Here is a 19,900-nt window from a genome sequence, read left to right on the forward strand (position 1 = left end):
CATTTGAACCCAAATTTCAGCAAGATTTCAACCAAAGTTTCAGCAAATTTTCAGCAACAATTTTAGCAACATTTGAACAGAAATTTCAGGAAAAATTAAGGAAAATTTCATCAAAATTTCAGCAACATTTCATCAACTGTTCAACATTATTTCAGCAACAATTGAACCCAAATTTCAGCAACATTTCAGGGATGGTATCAGCAAATTTTCAGGAACAGTTTCATGAAAGGTTTTCAATATTACATATCCAACAAAAAATTCACAAAAATTTCAATAACATTTCATGAAAGGTTTTCAATATTACATATCCAATAAAAAAAAAACAACGCTATGATATTGGCGTGTGATCCACATGCTCATGACCACGACCACGACCATGACCATATAGTACCTACAAAAAAAATAAAATAATATTACATCAAAGGAACCATAAAATAAAATGAAACTTTAAATGAATGAATGACAAAATAAAAGAGGAAAGGTGAAAAATAAATTACTTCACTACATGCGGGACTATTTGAGGCTTGTGAGTGATAACTGTAGGACAATCTTCACTGTATTTAATTAAGTTAAATTCTATTGTGTACAAAACAACAACAAGAAATAAAGAAAATGAGAGAACTTGTTTGATTACAAAAATCAAACTCGAAATAAAAATAAATAAATAAAACCACAGATTTTATCTTGTTACAAAAACAAAAATAAAATCTGATTAAATAAATAAAAAAACAGAATAAAATTAAACAACTTACTTGGTTAATTTATTTGAATAACTTTTCTGATCAAGTCCAGTGTTTAACACTGTGTCCTTAAGACAGATTCGTCCTCTCCACGGTGCTTTCAGAATTTGGACGTCTATCTCCCAGGATAAAATGATCTTATCAACGAATAAAAGCAGCACTACAATTTAATCGTTCATTGAACACACAAAGTGTTTACACTCTTTCTTTCAGAAATAAAATGCTGCAAAATGCAGAGATTTAAAGCAGAGGATGGAGTACGAAAATTCGAGTGAAATCCAAATGGGAGGCCAGTCTATTTATAGATGTAAAGGTGGCTCTTGGTTTTGAATTGAACAAGTATGAACAATAAATCCAAAACAGTTTAATTTGAATTCTGAATTTTATTTTACCAAAAAATAAAATTAAATTCAAATGTTTTTGGCCCAAAAAGATTAGAAGCCCAACCACACACCACGCACCCGCGCCCAAGCCCAGGCCCAGCCCAGGCCGCCCGACCGAACGGACGGCGGCGCGCCCGCGTGTGTGTGGTGATTTTTGGGTCCAATGGGTCTAGCCCATTTTGCCCATAACCTCTCCCTCTAAAACACTTGGGTACCCCTTGGGGCACACCCCAAGTATCTAATCCAAGCCTTATAAAGCCTTTCAAAACTTCCCACCAAATCAATGTAGGACAAGCCAATTTACAACCTTAAGGAATTTCCACCAAAACTCCATTTCCATGGAGCACACTTTGACTTCAATTTCCCATTCACTCGGTGATGGTTTTGAGCAACCAAATATACCACGTGAATCACAACGCGGCATAGAACGCGTTACCACTTTGACCCAAGTAAATCGACACTCGGGGCCGACCTAAAAAATAGACCAAACTTGAGAAAAAATTCTGGTTTTACCCAGAATTTTTCTACCATTTCCAACAATAACGACTTGCATTGTTAAGCAATGCTTGATAGGTTCCATAGACGGAATACATCGATGGCATTGAAAAATGCATATTGTGATGAAGAAAACTTGGCTGCAACAATAACAAACACATATCAATTTAAAATGATAATAGTCACCTACAAATCCCTACTAAAACTTCTATTAAACTAACTTACATCATAGATGGGATACATAAATTGAGACTAAGAAGCTCTAACTTGAGGAACACTCGGCGAGAATGGAGGAAGTTGAGGAGCACTTGAAAATAAAGGAGCCGACTGAGGAAATAAGGGAGGTGCTTCAGGAGCACTTGCCGAAAGTAAGGGAGGAGTTTGAGGAGTAACAGACATGGAAGTTTGAGAAACATTATGTAAACTTGTTTTATTTTTCTTTGCCAACGCAAGCTCCAAACCACCTTTTGTCCGCCTTCGTCCCTTGCTAGTGCACACTCTTCTCTTGAGTCCTTTTGCTTGAACTACATTTTTATCTGCTACACCATCCACTTCAAAGCTTTCGGGGCATGTGCCGGTGGGGCTTTCTTGTTGAATAGTATCTGAACAAGGCATATTGAATTTTGCGCTTAACATGGTTTCAATGTTTGCAATTAATTCATCCGCTTTCTCTACCGTCAAATTATATGTTTCCTCACTTTCAGAAGCTCTAAACGCTACTGCTCTGAATATTGCCATCAATGACCTATAGCGTGAAGTTTGATGCAATCTTACATCAACCTGAATATCATGCCCACACTTATCTTTCACATTTTCAAATCTTGCTTTTTTAGTCCATCTCTTCAGAATATATTGTGAAAGAATCTCTTTGAATTTGAGTCTTTCTCTAAGGATCTTCAAAAAATGACTACACAAAATGCCCTTCATTTCAAACTTCTTACAATTGCAAGTGACTGAATCATCACACTCCTACCTCACTTTCCTCACCTTTATACCATCACTATCAAGAACCATATAAACGGTACTCTCACCATCATTTTCAATTTCTTCAATGTTTACTTCAAGGGACTTGACATACTCATCCTGAAATTCTTCAAAAATTTTATTTGTGTAAACATCTGCAGCTTGCTCCATAATCTTCACTTTAATATTCACCCTTGGCAACTTTTGGCATAGAGCATATTCGGCTTGTAACTCTTTGTACCTCTTCTCAAAAAGAACTCGATCAAAATGCGTGAAAAATTGCATTAAGTTATGATCAGACTGAATGAAATCCTTCAAGAAAGCATTAAAGGATTCACTAAGTTGGGTGCTACTCATGTCCGCACCCCATGCATTTATAACACATAGCCAACCCCATTTTTCCTTGACCTCAAATGTTAACTTCAACCAATGAATATCTCTTACTTCATACTTGTCAAGCATTTCCTCCCATTTTAATGTAAACTCTTCATCATCCTCATCCTCAATGTCGTACATAAACATGGATAAAACACTCTTCATCCCCTTATCCTTGAAGATAGAATTTGCATGCCTTAATGCATTTTGCATCAAATGCCAAGTGCAAAGGCCGTGGGTTGTGTTAGGCATGATAATAGGTATGGCCTTAGCCATTGCAGCATCCCGATCTGTAAAAATTGTTTTTGGAGCCTTACTTGACATTGCCTCCAAGAATCTTCTAAAAAGCCATACAAAAAAATCGGCGGTCTCATCATACATCAAAGTTGCACCAAATATCACAGTTTCCCTATGATGGTTAAATCCAACAAAAGACACAAATGGTCTATGCGCACTATTTAACTTGTAAGTAGTGTCGAAAGTCACAACATCACCAAATTGCCCAAAATATGTTTGTAATCTGCTCCTCGTTATCTAATTGGACCAAGTAAAAAAAAGATGGATTCTCCAATGATTTGTCACGAAAATATTGCAAAATGTTACCTGTCTCCCCATATGCTAAACTGTTTTGCCTCTTCGTTCTCAAATAATTTTTTTGGTCCAGTTTTATGAACCCAAGCGACTCCCTTCCACCAACTTCATTACCCATGAGCTCAAATGCAGCATTAAGACGGATTCTAGATTTTTCGGCTAAATCTATTTCGGTTGCCTGTGATGCAGATCTCTTCCTTTGGAATGGTAACATATGTGTACATTCTGCTGGTACAAAGATATGATTATGTTGTTCAACAAAATCACTAACAAAAAATTTCTGAATATTCCTATCCCACTTAATGACAAGTCGGGCTTGACAACCAGTCCTCACTTCCTGCCTAGAATTTTTTGTTAATGGATCTTGCTTGTCGACAACCCGAAATCCCTCCTTATTACAAAACAAATTGCCTTGAAGTGATTTGCCCCTCTTTACTCTTGTTTACATAACCCCTTCTAATACTAAAGCCCAACATTCCTCCATAAGTATTATAGAAATCATATGCTTCTTGTTCTGTATCAAATGTCATGCGAACTCTAGGCTTCCAATCACACTCACCCCTGTCATTCTCATAATTGTTAGGTTCCATATCAATGTGCCAAATCACTTAAAAAATAAAGAAGTGCTCAATATTAGCATAAAAACTGTAAATTATGTTTGCAAAATAATACAAATTAAATAAGATAATCAACGAATAACAGAAATTAGATAATCAAGGCAAAAAAAAAAAGAAATTAACAACATCCAAATGCCAAGTGCAATATGCTATCTTTGTGGTTAGAGTTCCAGTAATAAAATTTATTTCAGGAGGGTCAAACTAGTTGTTATCCTTTTCTGTAACTGATAGTCCTTTTAGTAGCATATGCTATTTTTGCATTGTTAATTATATTATATTATGTCACACCCAGGATTTCTAAACCTGAGGAGATGAACTAAAAGAAGGTAAGTCAGTACCTAAAAATCAATGACCCAGAATACAGTCAAGGGAATTCATTCCAGTTTCAAAACTTGTTAATCTTACTCTTGATTCAAATTACATTTTATTTGACAATCATCTGACCATGTTGACAGTGTTTCCAACTATAAAATTTCATTAAAAAATTCATCTTTTCCCAACAAAACATAAACTTTAATATATGTATAATGTGTATATATATATATTATCACAGGGATTGAGCAATATTTAGCAAAACACAAATGAGGCAAAAAAAATTTGTGTGGTTGAAAATTCTATATTTCAGCAAGATTCAACAATATATATCTATTATTCAAGGCTGTATAATATATATATATAATATAATCACCTATATTTTCTTCAATCGGTTGGAGCAAGGACCACGGCCACGGCGGCGGCAGGACAGTGGCGACAGCAGGACGGTGGCGACAGTGGGGCGACGGCCACGGTGGGGCGACGGGATGCAGGAAGTAGCGGCCTCTCTAACTCTTCGTCGCTCTCTCGTTCTTTTTTTGCTTCTTCCCGCCGTCTGTATAGTTCTTCAGCCATATAGGAGGAATTTTGAAATCCCTGAATTTGAATTTTATTTATTTATTTATTTCAAAATACTCACCAAAACAACGTCGTTTTGGTGATTTTATTCTCAGCTGTCGGTTTAAGCATTTTAGGAGATCACTCTACGGGATTAACTCTAGAGGATCCTTACGCCCTATACACTTGCATTAGCTCCCTAAATGATCCCCTAAATTAGTTTTTGCTACAGTGCCTCCATATTTTTAGGGAGTCACTGTAGCTCCTTTATATTTTTTTTCTTTTGCTTTGCTTAGGGACTGCAGTACACATTTACGATTTTGATTTTTTTTAAATTTATAATTAAAAACTATATTTTAATAAAATAAAGAAAAAATAGGGAGTTTGTTAATAAAATATAGAAAGAATAGGGAGCCAGTTGGAGGAAATAAATGAAAAAATAATACTTAAAATAAGAAATGAATTTTTTAATAATATTTTAAGGTAAAATATAAATAAACTGGTCTGCTAGGGGTCAATTACTCTTAAAAAAAAGAAAAAAGAAAAAAAAAAAGTAAAAATTCGCTGATGCGCCAGTCCACCGTAAGATTATCCTCGTCACCAGCTTCTAACCTACGCTATTCTCGCCCCCACAAGAACACCCGCGTTTTTTCGAACCCACAAGTGCCCCCTCTATATATAGAATACATTTTTGTAGATACATCCATCATCCACATCTCTTCTTCAATCTCTATACACTAATCGATTCTCGTTAATAAGAGCATCACACCATCACTTGTGAATCATAAACTCTCTCTCTGCGATTGTTCAACGAGTTCTCACTTCGTTGCTTTTGTTCAGTTGGGGTTTCATTCGGCTAGGGTTCATTTTCGGACTATGGAAGAGCCGAACCCCTGTAACTAGAGTTTTGCATCGGCGGTGATGGGGAAGAGGAACGCCATTGTTGTGTCTTCATCAGACGACGACGACGATAAAAACTTGTCGTTGGGTTCGAATTTGAGCCATTCGAAGCCCAAATCAAGAGCTTCCTCAGTTCCTCGAGCAAGTAGTAGAAGGTCCAAGAAGACTCGCCTCTCGGATTCTTATGCCATATCGTCTAGAGAATCGAATGGATTTGATGAGGTATACTTCAATTATCTCATATTCTTCAGTTTTAAGGTTCTATTTCCAACAGTCTGAAACTTTTGGATGCGTTTGGCAACATGGAATCTATGCTCTGGTATTGGTATTGGAAGTTCAGGCTGTATTAGCTTAAAACCAATTCAAAGTCACGATTTTGAATTTTACTTACTTTTTGAGTAAGTTTATCAAAATGTGAGTCCAGCATCATAAATGACAGTAGATTATGAACTGTATGAATCACTTGCCTACTGTTTGGGTGATAAGAAAACTGATTAAAATAGAGGAATAATTACATCCAATTCATGGCTTGTGTTTTGAAACTGAAAAAAGGGAGAAATTTAGCTCTTCTATTAGGGATGTGTTTGTGTGATGCTGCACTGTCTACGATGACACTGCAATTAAGGTTCATTTTTTCTTTTCAAAATCTTGACATATCGTATCAACAATCCTACAGGACTCTATCGATCTCTGTTTTGTTATTTTTTCATTTTTGGCATTTGTCTCATGCAGATCAAACTGTTCTGTGAGGATTTTGATGATGGGTTCAGTGGTTTCAAGATATCTACTGGTATGCTTTCATTATAGTTTTTGTGTTTAATATGATTTGCATCTTTTCGGAGACTGTTATTTTCTTCTTTTCTCATTTGTCACTCCTTTCTTGATTCTCTGCACAATAGGGGCTTAAACCTTCTGTAATTTTTTATTTTTTTTGTGTGTCTCCATTCCTATGTTTTTGTTATTATTAATGATAATCTTTAAATGGTATTTGTTATTTACATCTAATGTTGCGTCTTATACAGTTACATTATTTATTCATGTACAGCACAACTCTTAATTGTTTTATTTCAAAGACGGATGTTAAAAACACCAGATATTTGTCCGTAATACAAATACGTGTGGACATTAATGTGAAAGGGTTAATTACTGTTTAAGGCCTTAGATACTTATTTGGATATGTTCATTGAAATAAAAAAATATTTTTAAGATTGCCACATTGAGTGGTTATCGTGCTTTTGAACTCAAAGGTCTTTTATTTTTCACTTTTTATTTTTTATTTTTGTAAGCGTGGATGTTTTACACATATATAGGCTTGTTGAAGCTCAACCTAATGCAATGGAAGGTTAAGACTTTTGTGGAAATTTGAAAAGATGCAATGGAAGGGGTTAGTTTGTGATGATGGATGGCTTGATTTACACCCTGATTTCTAAGGCTTTTATGGAAATTTGAAAATGCAGTGGAAGGTTAGTTTGTGGATGGTGGATGGCTTGATTTACACTCTGATTTCTGAAGCTCTTGCGGAAATTTGAGAAGTATCAGTTTTGTTAGTTTATTATTTTTGTCCTAATTTTGGTTTGTAAGGAAAGTATCATTGTCTAGCTTGTAGCTCCTTGAGAATCAAGAAAATCTGAAATCTGCATCTATCTCACTGTTTCTGTACTATAGTTATGGTTTTTGAGCCTGAGAAATGATAGCGAATATGATTTGAAGAATAGTTGGAAGGAAATTATGATCCAAGTGCTTAATGTTTTATAGGGTGAAAATCTAAGCAGTATAAAGTGTGATCTAGATTTATGTCTATTTCAATAGTTTAAATCAAGTTTTAGATTCTATTCACTAGTAGCTGGTGGTGTAATAAGATGTTCTAATTCTTGTTCCAAATTTAGTTGGTTTACATGGTATGTGTAGAACCTTACTATATCCTTAATTTCCAAATATTTTTTTCTCTTCACTTAATTTGTTATTTTGACTATTGGCTATCTTCATTCTTCTGGTATTATTTTTTTTATATTTGGCCACTCCAGTGCTGAGTTGATGTTAAAATTGGAATCAGGTTCTGCAAGGAGCAATAGGAAGGACCTATGGGTCGATAAATATAAGCCCCGTTCCTTGGAAGAGCTTGCTGTGCACAAAAAGAAGGTAATGTTAGCGTGCTTAAATTCACAGTTATAAATTATTGAGTGATATTATACTGTCCTTGTGTGTGCAGGTTGAAGAAGTTAAACTGTGGTTTGAGGAAAAATTGAGAAAGCAAAAGGTAGTTTTGTTAATTACAAATGCTATGTCAATTTTTCCTAATGCAATACTAGTTGTCATTATAATTTTTTTGTTGAATCCATCCACCCGAACAATTGATATTTGAAATTTTATTCCGGCTTAAGTGTACGTATGAAACTCTGGCCTTCTGTCTGTTTTTGTTTTTTGTGACATTGTTTAGGCGTAGCTTTTTGGAAGTCTTTGTGATTGTATAACTATGCTAGTATAAGCACTTTGCGTTTTGGTACTAGTTTCAAAATATTTGCAATGTTGTGAACTTCTATCACTTTTTAAAGTGGTGGGAAGGATCCATGTTGCAGCCTTCTATTACTTTGAATAATTTAAATTTTGATTATGAGGATCCATGTTGGGGAGAGGTGGTGGTGGTTTCAAGATGTAAAAAATATATTGATATAGAGAAAGGAGAGAATAAATTGTATGTATTATTGATTGATATATATTGATGTACATTACAATGATTCATGATTCCTATATATAGAAGAGGGTGAGTGTGTAGTAGGTAAGGAGTAGGTGAAGTGGAGGTGGTAGTGGTGTAGTGGGTTAGGTTTAGTGGAGTAGGTGAGGTGGTAGTGGTGTAGTGGGTTAGGTTTAGTGGAGTAGGTTTAAGTGGGTGAAGGTTTAGTGGAGTAGGTAGATTTTAACAGCCCCCGCAAACTCAAGGGGGATAGGAACTAACCAACTTGAGTTTGGAGAGAGTAACAAAACAAGAAAATACATAAAAATAAAAGAGGATAGGAGACACTGTATGGTCGTGTCAGACCATTGGTGAAGACACTGGATGGTGGTGTCATAACGTTGTAGAGGACACTGTATGGGGGTGTCATAACGTTGTAGAGGACACTGTATGGTGGTGTCATAACGGTGTAGAGGACACTGGATGGCGGTGTCAGACCGATGTAGAAGACAGTTTATGGGGTCATGTCGGACCGTTGTAGCAGACAATGTTGTGACAGTTTACGGAGTCTTGCTGGACCCTTGTAGAAACTAACCGGAATCAATGTCGGGACAGTTTACAGAGTCTTGTCGGACCCATGAAGGAGCTAACCGGAATCAATGTCGGGACAGTTTACTGAGTCTTGTCGGACCCATGAAGGAGCTAACCGGAATCAATGTCGGGACAGTTTACAGAGTCTTGTCGGACCCATAAAGGAGTCGCACCCTCAAAAGGTGTGCCCAATCTTTCAAAAGGCGTGCCATCAAAAGGCGTGCCCAATCCATAAAAAGGCGTGCCATCAAAAGTTGCGCCCTCAAAAGGCGCGCCCACTTCATCAAAAGTCGTACCCGACAGAAAGCGTCGAGCCATCAAAAGGTGAGCCGGAGACGCGGCGAGGCACGTGAGCGACAGAGCGGCATGTCGGCCGCATCGTCTGTGTCAATATAAACCAATGCGGAGGCGGAGGAAACCAAACCAGACTGAAACCTCTGAACTTGTTATTCTGAAACAATCTGTAAATACTCTGTATCCAACCCTTATCGGAAACACTTAGCAACCCAAAAAACATGGCCTCTTCTTCCCGTTCAGCTACCCAGAATATGGCCTCTTCATCCCGTGGTCTACTCACTCTCTTTCCCGACCTCAATGAGTCAACAAGAGAGAGAACTGGTGCGGTGGCCAGTGAACCTCAACCAAACACCTCTGTGTTTGCTCCGTTGAACTTTCCGATGCGGTCGGTGGAGCATAAAATGGCGGTGCAAACTGATATTGAGGCCAATCAGTATACTCTGAAGTCATGTGTGGAAACCATGACTGCGGTCACAAACTTGTCGCACCGGCTGCAGAGCAGGACAAATGAGGTGCAACAGTTAAACTCCCAGCTGGCTCTTCTCCAACGCATGTATAAGGATGTGCGAGCAGAGATAAGTGTGCTGAAGGCAGAAAACAAGGAGCTGAAGCGGAAGGCCACCGTGATGTTCCGATTCGGAGGTCCGCCATATGCTGCAGTGGAGGAGCAGGGAATAGTGATCGTGCCCAGTGGAGTGGGAAACACGGAGGCAACACCGTCAAGGGCCGCCCAGGACGGAGGCAAGAAGAAAAGACCGGCGGAATAGGCGAAGAAGTGAGGTCGGTGGGTGGCCGTCTTGGTGTTGTGTTTTGGTTTGTTGTTGTTGTTGTTGGTTTTTTTTTTTTTTTGGTGTAAAATTGTGATCGGGGTTGATCCCTAATATAAATAAAACAAAGTTGTTGTGCAAATCTGTATTGTTGGTTTTTTTTGTTTTTTTTTGTTTTTTTGTTTTTTTTTTGTTAATATATATATATAGGAAAAAACGAAAATGATAAATACGGGGATAAGAAGAAAAAGAAAAATAACTTGTCAAAAGGTTGAGGGACATGCCATGTGGGTGGATGTTTTTTTTTTTTTTTTTTTGATTACGGAAAAAGGAAGATAAAATAAAATAAATAAAAGGAAAGTGGAGTGCAAAAGGTGATTAAAAGAAATAAATAAAGAAAGAGGGTGATGATGGATATGGGTATAGATGTAATAAAGGAATGAAAAGAAAGAAATAAATAAAGAAAGAAAAGAAGAAAAGAAAATGGGTTTGGACTATGTGCTGCTGTGTGTGTCCCCTCCATGTGCTGTCTCCTCCTGTCATCATACGAAATGGTGGGAAAGTTGACAAATTGGTGGGTGTCATTTATAATAATGGAAATAAAGGTGAGGTAGTGGATGTGTTTGGGAACTGCGTGGAAAGAGAGTGCAGAAATTTAGTGGTCGCCTATTCAGATATTAGAATACGAACCACTAGTTCTCACAACATCAAAAGACCAACAGTGGCCTCTCATTCATTTGCAGCTGCATCCTCTGATGGAGTGTTCTCTCCTTCACCATCTGACGGACCACAAGGCGATTTCCGGTATCGGGTTTGCTGTTGTGTTGGCTGCAGTTTAGGTTGAAGTGCCTTGAGTGGTCTTTTGGGCTTCTCTCCACCTTGCTTCCCCAGAGCCCAATCAGCAGAGTCAAAGTAAGCACGTTCATGGTCCTTACAAATAAGTGGTGGTTTCTTGGGCCCATACTTGCTCTTAACAGCTTCCTCCTCCTGTTGGGGTGATGGCATGGCCTTTTCAGAGTCCTCTGGGACATCTTCATCCACACCTTCATGCTCTTTGACATCTTCCTCCTTGCCTGACATAGTGTTCTTGCATCAATCCAATGTACAGCAGCGGTAAAAACAAGCTCTCGAGAGAAAGGAGAGAGAGCTTAGAGATCTCTTCTTGCAGAGTTACGGCTGTGGAGAGTGGAAGGTATGTGTAGAAAATAAGCGGAATAGATTGAGGTCCGGCGGACGGCTAAGGTGAGGTTGCCGCCCGCCGGTGAAGCGAAAAATACTAGGTTCTAAACCTGCTCTGATACCATGTAAAAAATATATTGATATAGAGAAAGGAGAGAATAAATTGTATGTATTATTGATTGATATATATTGATGTACATTACAATGATTCATGATTCCTATATATAGAAGAGGGTGAGTGTGTAGTAGGTAAGGAGTAGGTGAAGTGGAGGTGGTAGTGGTGTAGTGGGTTAGGTTTAGTGGAGTAGGTGAGGTGGTAGTGGTGTAGTGGGTTAGGTTTAGTGGAGTAGGTTTAAGTGGGTGAAGGTTTAGTGGAGTAGGTAGATTTTAACACAAGATATTTTCTGCTGCTCACACAGCTTTGTCCTCTAATATTTTTTTAAAGTATCCATGTTGCAGCCTTCTAATGTTTTGGCCCATTGACTTAGGCCAAGTTTGGGTAGTTTAAAAAAAGTCAAAAAGCCAAAAAGTTACTCAAAAAGTTAAAAAGTCATTACTATTCACCAAAAGTCAATAATTACGGCTGCACAATTCTCAATTCTAATTTTCCCCTACAAACTAATTTTTACAATTTTTTATTACACATTTTTCCATAAAAAGTCAAAAAGTTAACCCAAACATTCATATTTTCAACCTCAACTTTTTAGTCTAAAAAGACAAAAAGTGCACTTATTTAGTCTTCCCAAACTTGGCCTTAATTTTTTGTATTTAGTGATTTTTTTAGAAAGATTTTACACAAATATTTTACTTTTGAGGTGTATTTAAGTTAGGTGCGGCTAAAAATTAAAAAAAAAATGATTTAAATATAAAAAAAGTTTTCTAAAAGACACAAAAATACAAAAAACAAAAGGCTGTATTTGAAAATTCAAAACGAAACAGAGTGAATGTGATGACCATTGGCATTATAAGCCCTGGTGCACTGTACTTAGATGAATTTTTAACCTTTAAGTCAGGGGCTTAAAGTCTCATGTGTTCATGAGAGAGAGAGAGAGAGAGAGAGAGAGAGAGAGGTAAGCTCACTTGTCCAAAAAATGGGGGAAAATGGGATGGCTTTCTCCGTCTCTTTTATGAATATGGCGCTTGAAAATATTAGTGGTTAATTTTTAGGTCTTTCTCACTCTTTCAATTTTCTTCTGCAATATAAATTAATGTGTGATATGAATCATGATCAACATTTCTCAGTTACAACTATAATGCTGAGAATTTGTACTGTGAAGTGTAAAATTGTAATATGGAAGTGCACATAAGGTCCTGTATGTGTGCTATATGCATTAGTTATTTACTGTACGTGTTTTATTTTCATTGTGGATACTCAACTTGTTTCTTAATTTATTGTAGGAGGAATTTTGTAATAATGTCCTTCTCATCACTGGACAAGCTGGAGTCGGAAAATCTGTATGTTGTCATTATTATTCTTCCATATGTTTAGGCTTTCATCTTATATAGTATCTATAGGCTTTTTTTTTTTTTTTTTTTTGAATCATGGATTGCAGGACGTGGGAGCTCCACATTACTAATGATTATTGGATGCTTTATCATCTTGTAGGCGACTGTCCATGTGATTGCATCTCATCTTGGAGCCACAGTATGTGAATGGGAGACACCCATTCCAACAATTTGGCAGGAACATTTGCATAACTCCAATTCAGGTACATCAAGAACTTTTATTTTTTTTTTGTTGGCTTGCAGCAGGAAATAACAAATATTGGTTCCCACTTCTATCATAACCCAAGGGGCCCGTTTGGTTGCGCAAATCAAATTATCAAAATTCATTATTTCATAATTAGCTAATTTAAAATTTGTGTATGAGTTTGGTAGAATAGATATTGAATTCCCTAATTTTAGATTAGGTAATTTCATGTTTTGAAAAAATAAATAAATTTAATTTTTTATAAAGAAATGAATTTATAGATTCTTGAGTTGTTTTGTTTTTATAGCCAAACATATCTTGTTATCTGATTTATAAGTTAACCAATTCTGGCATGGCCCAATTCACATTTTTTGAAAAACCAGAGGGGCCTTAAGTGAGCACAATTTCATAAAATGGGTTGTGTTGCATGTATGTGTAGGTCAGGTTGCTTACCACCCTACTCCTACCCTGCTCACATTTGTGCACACACACATACTCAGATCGGTCCTCAGCTGAGAAGGGGAACAAAGTGGAAGGGTTAAGATACACCAATGTTGAAAAGTTGATTGTTCTTGGTTGAATCACTGAATTTATGGTATTTGATCCTTTTTATGTGTCAATTTATGATGGAAAGTTATTGAAGGGGTTTTCTAATCCTTTCTTACTTTTTTATTTTTGGATGTCAAGTCAGTCCATTTTGATCTGAATAGGCTGACCTATATCTCCTCTTGGATCTGGCTTTTTATTCTGCTCAATTTGGAATACCTCAGTGCCATTCATCAAACAATGGATTGGCAGCAAAGCTACATTCCATTTGATGGCAAGAATTATCTCAGTTCTGGTTTTCATCTCTCAACTGTTTTGCCGTCATTATTGAATATTCATACTACAAAGTAAATTATCCTTTTTTTGCATGTCTGCATGGTGGACCTTCAAGGATAAGCAGTTACAACTTACTAACTTAGAGAAATAAGGTTGTGAAAAATCTTTAACATAGTGAGAGTTATCCTAATAGATTGTAATCTCTTCTGGTATCCACTGTTAAAACATGCTGGCAAAGTTCTATTAGTTGACTTCCTTTTCAGATTATGGGTTAGAAATCGGAATAACCTTGTCCTGCTTATTAATTGCTGTAGATGACTTATACTTCATTATTTAATTTTTTTTCATTGTATGCCTGTTTTGACATTAAATAATCAATTAGGGATGCACTACACATCGAAGTTGGATGAGTTTGAAAATTTTGTTGAGAGGATAAGGAAGTATGGATTAATTCCCTCGTCCTTCAATGGAGGATCACAAACATCAAACATACTCTTAATTGATGATCTTCCCCTGGCAAATGGGAAAGTTGCTTATGAAAGACTAAACAGGTGTTTGCATCTCCTCGTGCAATCTGCTCTAATTCCAACAGTTATATTGATCACCGAATGTGGTAAGGATGACTCTTCAGACCACAGCCCACGGAACTGGGAAGAGCTTCAGTTGTCTCTTCAGAGAGCTGGTGCTTGTAAGGTTGCGATTTTTAATCTCCTTGGTTTGAAGTTGATATGTTTGGTTTACTGAATGCTAGTTTCAAATTTCTTCTGGGAATCTTTCAGGTGGCTTTCAATCCTATTACAGTAAATTCCATTAAGAAGACGCTTTCTAGATTATGCAGAGAAGAGCACTGTAATGTGGATACTGAACAGGTAGATCTAATAGCAAGAGCGAGTGGAGGTGATATCAGACATGCGATTACATCTTTACAGTACTTCTGCGTGAAACCGCACCTGAGGCGTTCTTTAACATTTTCCAGTGGTACTCCCACTTATTTGAAAGAAAGATCGGATGAGATCAATCGTTTAGATGATGGATTTTCTTTACCATTAGGTAGAGATGAAACTCTTTCCCTCTTTCATGCCCTGGGAAAATTTCTTCATAACAAAAGAGAGACAGAAAGTTCAATTTCATTGGGTAAGTTCTGGCAGAATTTATATTTGTAGATTGTAGGTGATAAAAAAAATAAAAAAATCAATGATGAGGGACTTAGTCATTCCTGTTTTAGGACATTTGAATATGTATTCTACTACCCAGTGGTGCTGGTACCACTACAGGGTGTTGAAAACTTAACCGGATCTGTTAAAAGTTTTTTTTAATATATATATAGAACCTAAGAAACATGGACAATTCTAAGGTGGTGTGTACGTGTTGGACACTAACATTCGTCTAACACATTTAAATGTGTCCTATTTTTTTTTCTAAATTTTGTTAGAGCCAGACATGCTTCCAACACTTGGGGGGTACATGTCCATCGCTTGAGAGTAGAGGATTTGATCAGATCTAACTATAATTTTCTGGTAGTTCTATGTGGTGCTGCTGGATTTTACTGATGGCATAGAGTTTGAGATGGTATGGCTGAGGGGGATGGTGGGTTTGATGGTGGTGGGGGTGTATTTTGCCAGTGGTCGAGGTGGGGGGTGGTACGTGGTGGAGGGAAGTGGTGGTGTGGGGAAGATGAATGGGAAAGAGAAAAATGGTGAATGGACTATTTTTCCCTTGATTTTTGACCAATCTCTTATTAAGCCTTAATCAACTGGATTGGATCAAATTAGCACATTGTGAAAAATTAAAGGCAAAATTGATGCAATTGAAACTACGGGAACCAAATTGACACAAAGGGGCAAATTATAGGAACTATTGGTGTAATTTGCCCCACTTTTTAATGAAGGTTAGAAAATCAAATGACAATGATGCTTACATATATTGCAGTTGTGGTGAATTGATTGATATTTGAATCTATGATAAAGGTCCACTCTAACAAATTTATATGCCCCTTCCTCATGCTTATATAGAAAGACCAAGTTTATTGCCATGAGACAGTTTTAGATATACAGTTCTTGTTCTTTATTGAATTTTTGGTATTTACTCTTGCTTTAATCTCTTTCCTAAGCTCATTCTATTCTGTTGTAGACCACAATGCATTTCTTTTGAAGGAGAGATTTGCTAGACTTCCATTGAAAATGGATGCTCCAGAAAAAGTTCTTTGTAAATCACATGGGCAAGCAAGGCCTGTCGCTGATTTTCTACATGAAAATGGTAAAAAAATTTTTTTTTTTAATTCCAAGTGCCTTTTCGTGTGTGTTTTTGTTATCATTGCTGGTAGTCAGAGGGTCAACTTGATTTTAATATGATCCGATATTGTTGAAGTGATCAAAAAATATGTCAATTCATTTAAACTTTCAGATGAGGCCTCTGATTGTTGGGTTTCCTTAGCAAAATAGTGAAAGCACCTCCATTTAGGACAGGTTCATAGATTTGGGTTGAACTTGTGTTTCACATTATCTTCAATAAAATGATGACATTGCTGCAGCATTATTCTTAGTAATATGGTAGAACCTTTTTAAAAAGTATTAGGGTTAATTACAAAAAAAACTCCTATGGTTTCACACATTTTTCATTTTAAACCCAGTGTTTCAATTTTAACAAATTAAATCCTGAAGTTCCATCCGTGTTTCAATTTGCCCCATCCATCCGTCTCTGTTTGTCTAAGGTAATAGAAGGGGTTTAAAAAGAAAAACACGTGAAACCTTGAGATTTATTTTGTAATTAACCCTTTTTTGTTTTTGGTGATTTTTATTTAAAAAAATGGTTAATTACACGAAAAATCCCAAGATTTCACGCAATTTTCATTTTAAACCCCAGTGTTTTTCACTTTAAACTTCCTCTGTTACCTTACACAGACGGAGATGGACGGAGAGGGCAAATTAAAACACGGATGGAGCTCCAATGTTTAATTTGTCAAAATTGAAACACTGGGGTTTAAAGTGAAAAATGCGTAAAACCTTGGGTTTTTTTTAAAAAAATTAACCCAAAGCATTATGAATAATAGCAGTAGTAAATTGTTAGAATTTTCCCCCTAGTCTTCGATGTGTCCCAAGTATACATTGTTGTGTTGGACTGAGTCTGATGAGTTTTAGATGTAAAATGCATAGAGTGAATCCGGCTGGAAGCCCAAAAAGTTAATGGGAACATTGATGAACTCGCTCGCTGTGTGAATGTGTTGCTGATCGATTGTTTTGTGACTGCCAAGGTTGAAATGGAATCCTCATATATTTCTAGTTCTTAAAGAGTCTTCATGCTACCAGATCAAAATCATATTTCAGCTATTGGAAATAGATCTGGGAATAGGAAATGAGAAGTAAAAGACTAATGGGAAAAAATAGTTCAAAAACATAAAAGAAAAAAGAATTACAATCTTAACTAATTTGATTGTAGGATTTTTGCATGATAAGCAACAAAATCTATGGTAACTTTTGTGGTTGTTTATGTTCAACTTTTCTTGCAGTTCTAGATTTCCTGAGTGAGGAAGCTATGGATGATGCATGGGTTGTGACTTCATACTTGAGTGATGCTGATTTCCTTCTTGCTTCACTAAGTGGAATGCGAAGCAGAAATTATGAGGCAGAGAATATTGTACAATCTTCTGCTGCTTCAGTTTCTGTGCGAGGTGTGCTATTTGGAAATTTTCATCCATCACCTTCCAGGTATTTTTGTATGGATTAATATTATTATTATCAAGTTCCAACAATGATTTCTATAAGTTGAGAATAACATGAATTCTTGTGACCATGCAGGTGGCATGCAATTCGACGTCCAAGGCTCTGGCAGGTTGAGCAATCATTACGGCACAATAAGGTTAGTTTGGATATATGCTTGTTGGAGTTTCTTATCTGCTGTTCTTGCAATTACTAATACAGACATACTTTATCATCATAGAATTGTCAAGTTTTTCCTATTTTCACAACTTTTTCCCCCTCAAAAAACAAAGAAAAAAAGAAAAGAAAAATAAATTAATCTGGTCCTTGCTAAGGGCTCAGCAATTATGACAAAACGCATCATGATCTGGCTTTATAGTTTACCTAGTGGGTTGCAAACTGAATCGAAGTGGCCATTCTGGTTACTTTCTTTTGTCATGTCGGTTTCCTTACATATGGTTTTACCTAATTTAATTTCAGTTGAATATGGTAAGCCAAAGATGTGTTGCTTATGATGGCCTGAGCTTATCTGACTTGTCGGTTGTTGCTACCGAGTTTAAACCCGTCCTTAAATGGCTTGGATTTAGAAAATCTGAAGGTCGAGAGGCTCAACTTGCATCAACAAAGGATAACATGTTGAATGATGACAGCTTTGATGGCACTAGCTTGGACAACAAAGTTAATGAAACTACCGATGATGAAATAGAAGATTGGTGAGTCCTAGCAAATGATCTAGGAAATTTGGGATGAGATCTGGATTTCTCATATGTAAATTTTGTAAAATGGTGATTTTGTTTTTTGGCTAGTAAAATGGTTGTCAGACGTTATGGCTTTCAATTCCATATTTTTTTGGAATGTCCAAGTGCAATGCCATTCTCAAATTTAAAATTTATAGTTGCTTTCTTCAGTTCTGGGCCTTGTAAAATAGTGTGTTCTTTTTGTCTGGACTGGCATATTTTAGGAAGTCTAAATTTAGTTAAATATATTGCTATATGATTTATGATTTCCAAAAAGTTTTGCTCATTTTTGGCAGAATATTATTACTTGCTTCGGTGGTTTAAGTCTATGATTTTGTAATTTTTGGCTAAGAAAATTTATCAGTGAGATAGTTACCATGTAAAATAACCTAAGCAGGGTACTTTTAGCCAAGCATTGGTGACAAGAATATATTGCAAACCTACAAAGATGGATATATTGACAGATTTATGGCAAAAATATCAAATGTCGATTTGAATAAATTGGAGAAATCTATAACATTAACAAATATGGTAAATATTATCTAACATAGGTGGGCCTATAGGGGTTTTTGGCCCACTACTTAAAACCCAATACATGATTTAAACACTAAAGCCCAACATTATTGAAGCCCAACGTTGCACCAAGAACTAATGACATCTAAACACTTGTCAAGAGAAGAACAGCCACATAAGCAAACAAAGATCCTACAGAGTTATTAAACCACACATCAGCCATTAATGAGGTTCCTTGCAGCATTTAATGCGATAACCCCTTCACGTCGGAACAGAATAGCCTCACCATGAATAAGGCAGGCTTGAACATAGACTTTCAGCCAACATGACAGGTCGGAGTGGACAAAAAAATGATGAACAAAGGATATAAAAAGGTTTCTAAGATAAAGAGAAGGTTAAGTTCTTTATCATCATCCTATCTCTATATTCCATTTATCTCTCTTTTCTAACTTGCTCGTCGGAGGGTTTGCTGGGGGACTCCTGTTCCTCGTTGGACTCTTGTGCAGATTTCTCTGTGGATCCAGCCATCAGACAACGGTGTGGGAGACGTGGATTAGCCCGACCCGTCCCTCTGGGACAAGTAGTATCATCAGTTGGCGCCGTCTGTGGGAACTTTTCACTCCGTGTGACAATTGTACTCATTGTTGCCAGAGGCCCATTCCCAATAATCCCTCCCTACCACCCACCAAGGTGAATGGTCACAACGAGATCCATGGCTTCTCAACACAACGTTGCTGACCTTCCTAACCCAAACAACCCACCTCAGTATTTCACCGAACTCACTAACAGCATCAACCGCCTAACCGAACAAAACCAAGCTTTGATCAATGTTTTGCTTCAGCGAGACCTTCCCGTGCCTCCTCCACCACCACAAGATATCCCACCTAACCGAGAACGAACCCCGAGCCATGCCTTCCAACAAGCCCACCCCTCCAACTTGGAGGGTTTGCGACCCCCTCCCTAAGACATGAACCCGCCACCTCAGGGTCTACATCCATCAGCCC

The 19,900-nt window shown here is 37.0% G+C and overlaps 2 protein-coding genes and 1 long non-coding RNA gene across 3 annotated transcripts; 2 read left to right on the forward strand and 1 right to left on the reverse strand.

Moving 5' to 3' along the window:
* Positions 1 to 328: 328 nt before the first annotated feature.
* On the reverse strand, positions 329 to 4,137 carry LOC114301738 (protein FAR-RED IMPAIRED RESPONSE 1-like). The gene is made up of 5 exons (XM_082918704.1): positions 3,984 to 4,137; positions 3,654 to 3,772; positions 2,606 to 3,490; positions 1,886 to 2,512; positions 329 to 391 (listed from the first exon to the last, which is right to left on the reverse strand). Exons 1-5 carry the CDS (start codon positions 4,135 to 4,137, stop codon positions 329 to 331), a joined length of 1,848 nt encoding a protein of 615 aa, XP_082774830.1.
* A 1,511-nt stretch (positions 4,138 to 5,648) lies between these two features.
* ATRAD17 (RADIATION SENSITIVE 17) lies at positions 5,649 to 18,553 on the forward strand. Its single transcript, XM_028246691.2, has 12 exons — positions 5,649 to 6,156; positions 6,667 to 6,724; positions 7,988 to 8,073; positions 8,144 to 8,191; positions 12,838 to 12,894; positions 13,046 to 13,148; positions 14,334 to 14,644; positions 14,731 to 15,085; positions 16,082 to 16,207; positions 17,457 to 17,655; positions 17,746 to 17,806; positions 18,127 to 18,553. The coding sequence occupies exons 1-12, from the start codon at positions 5,956 to 5,958 to the stop codon at positions 18,361 to 18,363; spliced, it is 1,842 nt and encodes a 613-aa protein (XP_028102492.2). The 5' UTR covers positions 5,649 to 5,955; the 3' UTR covers positions 18,364 to 18,553.
* Positions 8,678 to 8,938, forward strand: LOC145801216 (uncharacterized). The gene is made up of 2 exons (XR_014342333.1): positions 8,678 to 8,797; positions 8,828 to 8,938. It is a non-coding gene; the product is annotated as an uncharacterized LOC145801216 (long non-coding RNA).
* Positions 18,554 to 19,900: the final 1,347 nt, after the last annotated feature.

Source organism: Camellia sinensis, chromosome 1 (genome assembly GCF_055761805.1).
Source record: "Camellia sinensis isolate YWXY chromosome 1, ASM5576180v1, whole genome shotgun sequence".
NCBI classification, from domain to species: Eukaryota; Viridiplantae; Streptophyta; class Magnoliopsida; order Ericales; family Theaceae; genus Camellia; species Camellia sinensis.

What these genes read in the sequence shown, in the direction of transcription:
- LOC114301738 (XM_082918704.1), bottom strand. Translation starts at nt 4,137, where the DNA reads ATGGAACCTAACAATTATGAGAATGACAGGGGTGAGTGTGATTGGAAG. An exon ending in AAGGGGTTATGTAAACAAGA is followed by an intron (nt 3,773 to 3,983) that starts GTAAAGAGGGGC and finishes TTGTACCAGCAG; the next exon opens with AATGTACACATATGTTACCA. An exon ending in TTGAGCTCATGGGTAATGAA is followed by an intron (nt 3,491 to 3,653) that starts GTTGGTGGAAGG and finishes TGGTCCAATTAG; the next exon opens with ATAACGAGGAGCAGATTACA.
- ATRAD17 (XM_028246691.2), top strand. Translation starts at nt 5,956, where the DNA reads ATGGGGAAGAGGAACGCCATTGTTGTGTCTTCATCAGACGACGACGAC. An exon ending in AATCGAATGGATTTGATGAG is followed by an intron (nt 6,157 to 6,666) that starts GTATACTTCAAT and finishes TGTCTCATGCAG; the next exon opens with ATCAAACTGTTCTGTGAGGA. An exon ending in AGAGAGCTGGTGCTTGTAAG is followed by an intron (nt 14,645 to 14,730) that starts GTTGCGATTTTT and finishes GGAATCTTTCAG; the next exon opens with GTGGCTTTCAATCCTATTAC.